We start from the raw sequence: 13,221 nt of genomic DNA, 5'->3' as shown, positions 1-13,221 counted from the left end.
AGATCAAATTTAGTTTGAAGTTCAACTTGCTTTTTATATAACTCAAGATTTTTTTTGTTTGAGCATATTGTTGGTCAATTTGTTTAATTTGATTAATGAATACTAATCTTTCTTTATTGGTCTTACTTTTAAATTCACAGTGTAAGAGATAATTTTCCCCCTCAGATAAGCTTTCATAGCATCCCAAACATTTTGACTGGATGTTTCTGATGGGTTGTTTGTAATAAAGAAAAAGGCTATCTGCTTCTCCATAAATTTCAGTCATTATTCAATAGTAAACTCAAATTAAAACACCAATGTCTCCTAATTTGCGGAAAGCCAGGAAAAATCATAGTCAACACAACAGGGGCATGATATGATCTTACTATAGTTTGATAATTACAGGACTGAGTCAGAGGGATCAATTGATTATCAGTAAAAAAATAATCAATTTGCGAATAAGTTCTATGGAAGTGTAAGAAGAAGGAATACTCTCTACTATATTTGGATACAAAAAATGCCAAATATCAGAAACACCATAATCTGAATTTTTTAAAAAAAGAATGAATTAGTGAGGCAGATTTACTCAATATGGCAGGTTTAAGGGAAGAACAATCCAAAGTAGGGTCCAACAAACAAATAAAATCCCCACCAAGTACGAGAGAATATAAGGTCAGATCTGGTAAAGAAGAAATTTTTTTTAAAAAACCCCACATCATCTGTATTAAGGGCATAAATATTTGTTAAAACTACCATTTCATTATTCAATTTCCCTGAAACAATAATATATTGACCAACTTCCATTTGGCTCCCCGTGGAATAACAGCAGCAATCTAACGCTCATAATTACTTTTCATTCCTTTTTTTTGTAAGTCTTATTTTTTTTTTATTTTACAGACCCATGCTCTATGAACAATATAGGAGATCAATCTTCCCCTTTTACAGAGCACCTTGTATCATTTTTCTCCCCCTTCCCTCTCCCCCCATCCTCCCTCCCATTCCAAATTAACATACATTAATTACTGAGAATAATAAAACAAGTACATTAAAACAACAAAACAAAAAAGAGACAGAAAAAGGATTTTGTTGGTGGCGGGGGGGGGGTTTGCCGAACGGACCTCAAATTATTTCCTCAATCTTGGCATTCTGGGACTGGTGTGAGTTTACTATCCACTGTTCCTTTTAAAGAAAGTAAGGTTAATCATACCCACGTTCCATTGTACCACAAGTATGGTTGCCACACCTCAATGAACGTGTCGCACTTCCTCCTCAGAATATACGTGATTTTTTTCCAGGGGAATGCAGCTCTGCATTTCTGTGTTCCATTATGCAGTGCTCAGCTGGGAGTCAAATTTCCAGGTAATCACTATACATTTCCTGGCCACCGCCAAGACCACTTTTACAAATTGGACAGTTTCGAACTTGTGTCCATAATATCCCCCAACGGGAACAACGCTGGGTCCTGTAGATATTCCACCCCTGTAATTTTCTCCAGAATGTCCCCTAGTTCTTCCCAAAAGGGTCTCACCTTGGTGCATAGCCAAGTTGAATGTTCAACGGTTCCTGTCTCCATGGCACATCTAAAGCACAATTCTGATATCTGACTTTACCTTGTGCAATTTTTTGGCGTGAGGTATAGCTGGTGCAGGAAATTAAATTGCATCGGACTATATCTGGCATTAATAATTGTTGTCATGCTGTCTTGACACAAGTTGGACCAACACTGCTCCTGGATTATTGTTCCTAAAGATGACTCCAATCTTTGTACTTTTCATTTCTTCCGTTTACTTAGCTCCTTACTTTATAACTAAAGTGGTCTATATTAGTTGCCTTTCATTCTTCTACACGAAATGGCTGCAAGAATCCAATTTGGGAAGAAAGAAGTGTTAACGAATCAGAGCATGGAATCTATCACCGAGACACTCAATCAACACAGAAAGATGTAACTAATGATCTTAAAGTAGTCTTAGGTCAGATTAACAATAAACCAAACCAAGTATAACAAATAACTAAAGAACGTGGAGAACATTGACAATGATGGAGGAAGAACTGAGCAACTTAATTCAATGAGTTGATGTAGTGGAAAATACATGCTCCAGATTAAATGTCAGTAATTTGAGATATGCTAAGAAAGTCGTTGATGTGGAAGGCAGGAGTAGTCAACAGAATTTACGAATCCTGAACTTGCCTGAATCCACAGAAAGTGGACAACGTACTAAATTATTTTCGGAGTTGCTTTATGAGGTCTTTGGTAAGGAATTTCTTTATCTTCCCAAGTGATTGATAGAGCACATTGTTCTTTATTACCCAAGCCTGCTCCTGGGCAGAGACCTCATTTTTTTATTCTTCGGTGACATCCTTATCAAGTAAAGGAGTATGATTCATGTAGCCCGTCGAAGATGGACACTTGTATATCAAAGTCAACATATAAGAATTGTAAAAGACTACTGTTCTGAAGTCATGAAGCAGCAGCACCGCGAATACAAAGAAGTAATGTCAAAGTTATAAAAACGCAATTCAAAGCCTTCGTTGTTGTATCCTGCACAGCTTATTACTCTTTCTGTTGTCCAAAAGAAGCAACTGGGATCAGTTAGAGGTTTGGAGCTTCATGGAGGAATTTACTAATGCATCATGCCCTGCGGGAACATCTGTTTGAAGATAGAAGATGATTGACTATTATTAACTTTAAGGATTTCTTACATTTATTACATAACAATTGATGGCTACATATTAATTGGTTCCTTTTTGTCTGGGGATTTTTTTTCCTGGGATATTAAACTTACTAGGGTTATATTTGTGGAAATATTTTCTTTTCTATATCTCTCTTTTTCCTTTTAATTAGTTATTGAATATATATTCATTCATTTCTTTTTGAAATATTGGCTTAATTTTACTTTGATATTTCTCTTTTCATTGAATATATCGAATTATTTACTTCATGGGGAAAAGTACATGAGAAATTTTAAAGTAACTAATGCATGATGTAGTCATAATCAACAAATTTTGTTTGGAGGAAAAGTGTATACTTGCTTTTGTAGCAATGGGAGATAATTGGGTTTGGAATGGTTTGTTTGGGAAAGCTTACTGTGAAATCATCAGCTTTCTGGGTTTCAGATTGTTGGGGGGGGGTGGGAGGAGGGGAGACTGTGACTTTTTTCAAGGTTATTATGGCTTTAAAAATGTGTTTAAACTTGACTCAATGTAGAATGTGGGTTTTTTTTTGCCATATCACCGGTTTCTTATTTTTTTTACTTCAAGGTTGCCACCTGGTGGCTAGATATTAACTGTTCTAACCAAACCACATTAATAAGTGAAAATTATGGATAATTCTATTAACTTTAGTTGGAACATAAAAGGTATGAATCATCCAAGAAAATGCTCTCTCACTCTCTCTCTCACTCTCTCTCTCACTCTCACTCTCTCTCTCTCTCTCTCTCTCTCTCTCTCTCTCTCTCTTTCTCATTTAAAACAGCTTAAAGCTAAAGTAATTTTACAAGAAACACATTTGTGGAAGTGATAATTCCCTTCTCATGAAAAAATGGAGAGGAAAACATTTTAATTTCTCCTTTCAGGCTGAAACCAAGGGGGTTTCTATTCTTATCAATCAAAATATTCCTTTTATCTAACACAGTCATTTCAGATACAGATATTTTGGAAAGGCAGCAGGAATGTGTAAATTTCAGTTGTAGTATCCACTTAAGAGTTAGTTTTCTAGAATAATAAAAGCTGCTTTCAATCTGAAAGCTAATAAATTCTACCTCCTGCTTAGCAGCAAGAAATGAAAACACTTCATTTCACCTCCACGTATATTGATTAACTTTTTGGCTGCAAGATAGAAGGTAACAAAAAGAATAAAACTGCATTCAGGCATAAAATTGGCCACTGAAGCAATTATGTTATTTTTATGTTAAATTTCAAAGATACTCTTTCCACCTTTTAAAAAAAATCTGGAAAATGGCATTACAATACCAGTGGTATTGTTGCTTTTAAGTTGAATATTTTCACAGATTATATGAGAAGCCCTGGGTGTTTTTTGTTGTTGTTGCATTCCTTTTGTTTTGTCCAAAGTTTCACATTTGCTGATTTATTTTGCTATTTGAACCCATTAGAAAGCATTTTTTTCTTGAGAGTGAATACACATGCAATGTATGTGAGATTTTGGAACCTACTCAAATATCACAAAAACATCTTTTATAACTTTCTGATTGCCCAGGTCAAGTACAAAATGATGTGTGTATGCAAGCATCAGATTATGATTGAGACAATAAAACCTTGATCTAAGCACAAGATTGTTTCAGCAATGGAACAAAAAATTGGTCTTTTATAATGGCTAGAATACATGTTTAATGCTGGTACATTTGCAGGTTATGCATATTACACTTTGACACTTGATTGCTTTCAATAAATGACAATTATATGTTATATGTTTTCTAGTTCTCTCAGGCCAGACACACCACAGTCCTCTGAAGCGATCAGTATCTCTTACCCCACCAATCAATGTGCCAAATCAGCCTCTAGGTCATGGATGGATGTCCCATGAAGATCTGCGAGCAAGAGGACCTCAGTGTATCCCATCAGATCATGCTCCTCTCTCCCCACAGAGCAGTGTTGCTTCTTCTGGTAGCGGTGGGAGTGAACATCTTGAAGATCAAGCAGTGACCCGTAACACATTCCAAGAAGAGGGCAGTGGCATGAAAGGTGAGGAACTGTTTTTGGAATATTGTTCCTGAAAACAATATATAGCTTCAAACAGAATCAAAAATGGAGATCCCATGTTCTTATTTTGTTAGCATTGCTGTTGCATTGTGTTCATTGATGAATTTAGTGCAGCAAAAATGTTCACTTTCATATTAGTTTGGATACCTATTAAGCATACACATTTTGTTAACTTGCCAATAGCTCAATTCATGATAATCAAAGGGGTATCAATGAACAACATGAAGATGCAAATATAGTGCAACTCCGATTATTCAAAATGCTTGGGACCTGGCCTATGCCAGATAAATGTCTTTTTCAGAGAAGTGGTCATTTTTAAAAAAAAATAGCCCAGTAACAACTGCAAATCACCTCTAACAGTGTTTAAACAACAACAAACAACAAGAGAATGGTTTTTAAACATTAAAATAATGTTTAATTCTCACCAAAAAATGCTGGCCGCCATCAATCACTGACACCTTCCCACCGAGGCCCTGCCCCTGCCCGGGAGCTTGAGGTCCCTGGACAGTTTGGCTTTGAAAAAAATTCAGATAAATGAGGATTTCTGATTTGTTTCAGATATCCTCATTTATCTGAAATTTTTTTAAAAATTGAATAAGTGAGGATTTCAGAGAAACTTATTTTGGATAATTGGAGTTGAACTGTATTTTTAAGTAACTCTTGATGATCAACTTTTGATTACTCAGTTGGTAGAATGGATGAATTTTTAGTAAATTACAATGAGCCCCTCATCTTTATCAGACATAATTAATTGATAACAAAACTTCTACCTGAGAGTAATAAATTTTAATATATCTGTTGAGGAGAAATATATGTATTGGGGAGCAATTGAACTCAGAATATTAAAATTGCACTCCTTTTTCTCTACATTGAACTCTGACATTCATTGTAACTAGAAGGTTGGTTAAAGCTGTTGACAATTTTATTGGCATGCTTAAGTAAATAAAATAATTGTCCTTTTCATGTCTGACATTTTTGACAGTTTACAGTGTTTTCACCTGCATGCAAGTGCTAATTCTTTTGAGCTTATGATAAATTGACAAATCTTCTCTGGTCCCTGTTTAAACAGTCAAAGGCCACAATAGATTTGCACAGTTATCAACATGCATGGATGTTTGAAACTGCTGTGCAAAGCTGGATACTAAACATCATATGTTCACGGTACAGAAGTTTTAAAAGGAAGCTAATGTGTACAACCAACAATTTAGATAATATATTTATAATGTTCACAGAATATTTTGTTGATTTGACTCCAGTTTCCTTCAACAAGTAGGCCATGTTGCTTTTGAATGCCCTACTCAGAAGTAAATATAATGTGGGAGGGATGTCAAGGAAATACTTTGTTCATTGTAAAAGCTACGGAAACATGAAGTCATGCAGCTCAGAAAATGGTCCTTCAAACCACTTCTGTGGCAGGCAACAAGTATCTATGCTACCCTTATTTCTAACAATTAGCCATGTTTCTCTGCCATGCTGTGCCATGTGCTTGTTTAAATGTTGTGAACATAACCTACTACTTAGTCAAATTATCAATCACAAAGTAATTTCTTAAATGTGCTAATTTTTTTATTGAAAAAGATTGGTATGAATTTGAAAATATTTAACACAGATCTAATTGTTAATGTAAGACATTTGACAATGTCTGGATTGTATCAAGAGAAGGATTTTTAATGTGTACCAGGAGAACCGTTTCAAAATGCTGAATATGTCCTATTATTGAATTACTGAATTCATATTTAAAGTAAGTACCCTGCTTATGAGCAGCAATACTATAGTTTTTATTCCCTTTGACGTACCTGTAATATTATTGAAGTTGGGCAAGCATTTTGAGTATTTCTAACTTGATTTGGTTGGAGATATTTCTGCTTTGAGATCTGTTTGGTCAAAGGCATTAGCTGTATCCTGGACAGTGGGATATTGTTTGCATTCATAGTTTCATTCAATAGGATCATGGCTGATCTGGATATGGATTTGGCTCCACTGATGCGCCTATTAATTCCCCGACTATTCAAAAACAATCTATCAATGAGGCAGCCTCTCCTGTTTCCTCGGGCAGAGAGCAGATCCAATGTTCTCTGGGAGAAGCAGTTCCTCCTTATCTCTGTAAATCTATTCCCCCTCATTTTGAGGCTATGTCACCAAGTACTAGTTTCACCTGCCAGTGGAAACAACCTCCCTGATTCAATCTTATCTATTCGTTTCATAGTCTTGTATATCTACAAGACTTTCCAACCTCACCCCACCCCTTTACTATCCTAAACTCTCATCAGGACACAAAAATGTGCTGGAGAAACTTGAACAGTGATGCATCATTCATAGGAAGGAAAAGACAGCCAATGTTTCAGGCCTGAACCACTTCTCAGGAGTGAATTCAGGCCCAAAATGTCAACTGCTTTTTAATTAATATTGTTACCTGCAGAGTTTCTCCAGCACATTTGTGTACTGCACTAGTCTCCAGTAATTGCAGATTTTCTTCTTTTACCTAAACTGCCCTCGCTCTCGATTTTTAAACACTTGATGAAACTACTTTCACCCAGCTCTACTTCCAACTGTTTATTCTTAATCAGAGTATCAAGAGTATCTTTACTGAAGTCCTCCAGGAACTTAATTTTGGTTACTATTTGGTAGCGAGGGAGGAGATGCAAGAGCAAGTGATGCATTTTATGTGGTTGCAAGGGAAAGTTCCAGGGTATGCGGTGAGGTAGGTACAGAGGCATGAGCAATCAAGGGAATCACAGAGAGCGCAATTGCTGCAAAAGGCATGGATGGGAGTGGCAGATGTGTCTAGTGGTGGGATCTAGTTGTAGCTGGCAGAAATGAAGGTGGATGTGCTGAATGCAGAGGCTAGTGCGGTGAGGGTTGAGATGAGAGGAACCTAAAATCAGAGTTGTGAAGCACAATAATGGCCATTTCAGATTCCCATATTCCCACATCGGACTTGTCAGTCACTAACGAGCCTGCAGCAGAAGTGGACATACCCCTCCATAAATCTTCGTCCGCGAAGCCAAGTCAAAGAAAATCCATGTCATCCTTTATCCCTGTCACCATGAATGCCATTTGCCTGCATTGGATCCAAATTCTTGCCTATTTAAGTGTCTGTCCAAATGGTTCTTAAATGTAGTAATTGTATCTGATTTTACCACCTCCTCTGGCAGAGAGTTCCAAATATCTCTGTTCAAAAAACCTTCCCTAAAATTCACTCTAGAGCACCTTTATCTGTCTTTAAACATATACTCTCCTATTTTTAAAAAAAACTATCATGACAAAAAAATTACATCTACCTTATCAAAGCCACTTGTGAAACACAAAAGTCTGTAGACACCATGATTGGTGGAATTCAGCAGCGCCCATAGGAGGTGAAGATATATAGCAACACCTTGAAAATATCTTGACGAAGGCTTCTGGCCCAAAATGTTGGTATCTCTTTACCTCCTATGGATGCTGCATGGCCTGCTGAGTTCCACCAGCATTTTTGTTTGTTATATTGATCCACAGTTTTATTTTTCAGCTTCCTTCACTCCAGGGAATACCAACCCAGTCTATCTAATTTCTCCCCAATTCAGGAAACGATCTGGTGATTCTCCTCTGCACTCTCTCCAGCTCAAAACAACCTATAATACCATGGGATGCTATTTTTGGTGATCAATGCCCATGAACCCCAATTTCACTCTGTTCGATACCCTCTCATTTAATGCCCTTTTATTTACCCTAGTGGCCTACCCTTTGACTTCCAAATTGTGTCACCTCATGTTTGTTAGAATTAAATTCTATCTGCCATCACTCTGCCCAATTTTCCATCTAATGTACAGTGTCCTCCATAATGTTTGGGACAAAGACACTTTCCTTTATTTGCCCTTGTACGCCACAGTTTTAAATTTGTAATCAAACAATTCACATGTAATTTAAGTTTATTCAAGATAATTTGTATACATTTTGGTTTGGCCATGTCGAAATTACAGCACTTTTTATACAAAGTCCCCTCATTTCATGGCACTTTAATCTTTGGGACATTTGGCTTCACAGGTGTTTGCTTCATTGGTGCATGCGCAAGAGAGCTCGGCTTGCTTCTGAGCTTTTGATCCCCTTTGGAGTCTGGAGTTGCCATTTTTCAATATGAGGACCAAAGTTGTGCCAATGAAAATAAAAGAAGCCATTATGAGGCTGAAAAAAAAAATAAAACAGTAAGAGACATCACCCAAACCTGAGTTTTACCAAAATCAACAGTTTGGAGCATCATTAAGAAGAAAGAATGTACTGGTGAGTTTAGTCCTCACAAAGGGATTGGTATTCCAAGGAAGACCTCCACTACTGATGACAAAAGAATTTCATCGTAATGAAGAAAAATCCCCAAACGTATGTCTGACAGATCAGAAACACTCTTCAGGAGGCAGGTGTGGCTACGTCAATGATTTCTATCACCAGAAAATTTCATGAACAGAAATACAGAGGCTACACTGCAAAATTCTAGCTACTAGTTAGCCACAGAAAGGTTGGCCAGATTACAGTTTGCCTGAAAGTATTTAAAAGAGCCTGCAAAATTCTGGTTTTGTGGACAGATAAAACCAAGACCCTGCTTTTGGCTTATTCCTTGAAGAAGAACTCAGGCCTGAAACATCTATCTCTTTTATAGATGCTGAAAGACCAACTGAGTTCCTCCAACATTTTCGTGTGTTTTTACTGTAATCGCCGCATCTGCAGGCTGTCATGTTTCATTCTTCTTGCAGTGTAGCCCCTGTGTATTTCTGTTCATGAAGTCTTCCACAGACAAGTATTCATTGTCACATCTACACGTGCCTCCTGAAGAAAATTTCTGATCTGTTGGACATACGTTCGGGGAATTTTTTTCATTCCAATGAGAATTCTTCTGTGATCAGCAGTAGAGGTTTTCCTTGGAAAACTAATCCCCTTGCGATTACTGAACTCACCAATGCGCTCTTCTTAGTGATGCTCCAAACTGTTGATTTTGCTTATCTGAAGGGTTGAGTGATGTCTTTTCCTGTTTTATTCTTGTTTTTCAGCTTCATAACGGCTTTGACTTTCATTTGGCACAACTCTGGATCTCATGCAGAAAAATGACAACTACAGACTCCAAAGGTGATCAAAAGCTTCAAAGCAAGCCAGGCTCTCTTATACCTGCACCAGTCAAGCAATTAAACATACCTGAGTGCTCATCAACACCTGTGAAGCCAAATGTCCCAAACCTTATGGTGTCCTGAAATGAGGAACAACATAATTTCTATGTAGTCAAACCAAATTTTATACAAATAACCTTGAATAAAATCTGAAACGTGTACTTAAATCACATGTGAATTGTTTGATACAAATTTAAAATTGGAGCTCGGGGCAAATAAAGGGGAAAAAAAGTGTCTTCTCTTTGTTTTTCAATTTCCTCTGCCTCATATACTTAATGTTTCTCATCCTCCTCTGCTTTATTTTGTTGTTTCTGCAACTCAGTTCCAATTCTCTCTTTCTTCTAATACCCTCCGTTTCTCTCTTACCTCTTCTACCTTCAGTTTCTCCAATTTCAATTTTCAACAAATTTTCCCTTGCCTCTATAATATTTCACTATAATCCTTTGTATTTTCCTCATCCAGTGCTTGACTTCAGTCAGCTTTAATGCCTTAGAAATAACCATCAGTTCCTCTTTCTCTTGCTCTGCAGCTCTGCAGGTGATGGTTGTGGCAAAAATGTACTAACATCCATTGCTACTCTTTTCCCCACACACAAGCTTTAAATTAGCTTGGAAAAATCAATTAACTAATATATCACAAAAACTCAAAAAGTTTAAGCTCCTAAAACTCCAATTTTCAATCCGAAAGGACGAGGCCCCAAAATGTTACGAGTCCAGAGGACCCCAAAACCCAGCAACAATAGATATTCACCAAGACAAATGGTTATTTAAACAAAAGTTGCTTTTAATTATCTTTAAACATGAAAACAGGATCAAACGTTATCTTATTACTATTAACTTAACCTAACATAACCCCTTTATAATTCTAAGCACACGTGTATATATAATGTGTATGTAAGTTCAATAAAGTTCTTTGATTCACAGTCCAATCTCACTTCTCACTCCTCCAAGTTCACTGGTTGCAGGCAATTCATTTAACATTTATGAATTTCACCAGGCTTTGTTCCTTGAAAGGTAAATGGTTTTTATCAGTTTTCAGAAAGAGATTTGTTATTTGCTGGATACAAACTGATCCTTTCTAATCAGCCCTTCTAATCTTGCCGAAGAAACTTGCCCCATCAGGGTTCTCTAGATGATAACCTTTTTCTCTCATGTCACCACAGAGTTCCTTTTTGTTTCTCTTATTTCAAGTGAAATATTAGACAGCCTCTTGTATGGATCACAAGGGCTTTGACCAGGCTGATCTAAGCACTCACAACCCGCCTTCAAAATGGGGTTTCCACAAGTGAGAGAAAGCCTGTTTGGCTCTCTCTGCTTGCAAAACCACATGACCCTCTTAGAACAGCAACTTCCCCTCCAGACAATCTGTGGCTCTGACAAGTCCTTTCATCTATTGCCTTTTTGCCAACAACAATCCATTAATGAAATTTCATGGGCACTCTCTAAAGCTTTTGCAAAGGCTGTTGACCCCAACATATCTAGCATGAGCAGAGCTCCAGTATTTTAAATAAGATCTGTTTTAAAGTGTTTGTATGTGACCTGCACTAAAAAACCTGCCCCAATTTATCTTCCAAAAACATATCTATATTCTGTCACAACAACAAAGCAGGCATAACTGGGACCCATATGGGTACCTTTGGGAATGCCTTTGACTTGGAAAAAGTGGGGTGAGCCAAAGGAGAAGTTATTGAGGGTGATAACAAGTTCTGCCAGCCAGAGGAGGGTGGTAGTGGAGGAGGACTAGTTGGGTCTGTTGTTGAGAAATAAATGAGGGGCTTTGAGGCCTTCAGTCTGGGGGATGGAGGTGTATAGTGATTAGATGCCCACGGTCGAGTTCAGGGAACTAGAGGTTGTTGAAGTGATGGCATATGAAGTATCGTGGATGTTGGTGGGGAGGGACTGGACCAGGGGAACAAAACTGAGTTAAAGTAAGTGGAAACCAATTTGGTGGGACAGGAGCCTGTCTGCTGGGACAATACCAATTTGTGGATCTTGGATAGAATGACAATGAGGGAGCCTAGATGCAGGGCCTCACCAGCTGAGTGAAATCAGTGCAGACAGCTCCAATGATCCATTCAACTACCATAGTGGTTTGGGAGCTTGGATTCCAGCAGAAGGATGCACTTGAAGCTAAACTGGAATAAACATTTGGGCCAGGGGCAACTCGCCAGCAATTTTGGGGCATCAGATATTCAGGCCCAATATTTACATTTTTCTTTCAAAGCATATCTTAACATGTGGTTGTTTCACTTCTCTGCAAGAGGTACTTGATGCCAATTGTTAGGTCTGCTTTGTTCATGAATGAGTGAGTCAAACACCAGACTGAGTCGAAATCAAGGTTCTTTGTTCTTTATTGCTGGATTGTAACACTTGCAACTAACAGTGTTAGTTGGAGAAGGCGCATTCTGCCGTTATCAGCAAGTGGTGTTTTTTATATACCTTAGGATACGTACTTAGTAAATTATCATACCATGACATTGCCCAATGAATAAACTGTTGCTACCCTTCTCTGTTAGTCTGCTGCACATCATTCTTGTTAGTGCAAAGCTTATCTTGAGTGTACAAGGTCACATCTGCATTCTGTTACTCCTTAGTACTGGGTGACTCCTTCTCCGGTCCCATCTCATGATGTTTTTACCTTACACTTTGTATGAATGAAGTCTGTCTAACTGTGATTACTAGCCTTGCATTGTTTTTTTTTTGGTTCATGATTCAAGAAAGCAGAGTTGTTCTTTCCCTTCTGGAATCAACATGATGACAACAGTTGTTCCATTTTCCAAGAATTGATTTTAGCTTTTAACAATGGTGGGTGGATCAAATTCAGACATGGAATTAAAGAGGCAGAAATGTTCCTATGTAATTTTCCAGATATGGTTGTCTGTTCAGTCCTGAATAATGAAAATGCCAATGCATTGCCATTACATGGAACACTTTAAAGTTTACTGTTTCTCTTTTTGAAAATGAATTTTGAAATAATTTTACTATGGTAATTTAGCGTCTGCATTTGTAAGTTCTAATCATTTATTTTGAGACATTCCAGAGGCATAAACTTGGCTTCAGAGAACAACTGTAAACTATTTTTTTTTCCTGAGGATAGGTTGGAACATTATGTGTAAAAGTAGTCCAAAACTCTGCTAAACTTAGAAAATGTTTGACATAGCTGATGAATTAAGTCAGCTCCACTAATCTTGGATCTATATTTATGCAGCTGGTCTGACTAATCTGTTGATGATTCAGAGGTAACTTAGCAAGTGATGAAGTACGTATTAAGGTTTGGTATTAATATTAACAAGGTTCTACTTTGCATTTAAAATGGAAAAGTTTGAAAATGGAGAAGGATGTATTGAAAATTATAAATGTATTGTTACTTGACAATAAGTTCTAATATGAAGTTG

The 13,221-nt window shown here is 37.3% G+C and overlaps 1 protein-coding gene across 3 annotated transcripts in view; it reads left to right on the top strand.

Annotated features, from left to right (window-relative positions):
* Positions 1-13,221, top strand: part of samd4a (sterile alpha motif domain containing 4A) — a 152,375-nt gene that overhangs the window by 60,817 nt on the left and 78,337 nt on the right. For all 3 annotated transcript variants that reach the window (XM_069916947.1, XM_069916946.1, XM_069916948.1), the window contains exon 4: positions 4,414-4,677. In XM_069916947.1, the coding sequence (XP_069773048.1) occupies positions 4,414-4,677 (264 nt within the window). The remainder of the gene's footprint in view (positions 1-4,413; positions 4,678-13,221) is intronic.

Source organism: Narcine bancroftii, chromosome 2 (assembly GCF_036971445.1).
Source record: "Narcine bancroftii isolate sNarBan1 chromosome 2, sNarBan1.hap1, whole genome shotgun sequence".
NCBI classification, from domain to species: Eukaryota; Metazoa; Chordata; class Chondrichthyes; order Torpediniformes; family Narcinidae; genus Narcine; species Narcine bancroftii.
Note: the sequence above shows the minus strand (reverse complement) of the source record. Positions and strands in the feature narration are given on the sequence as shown.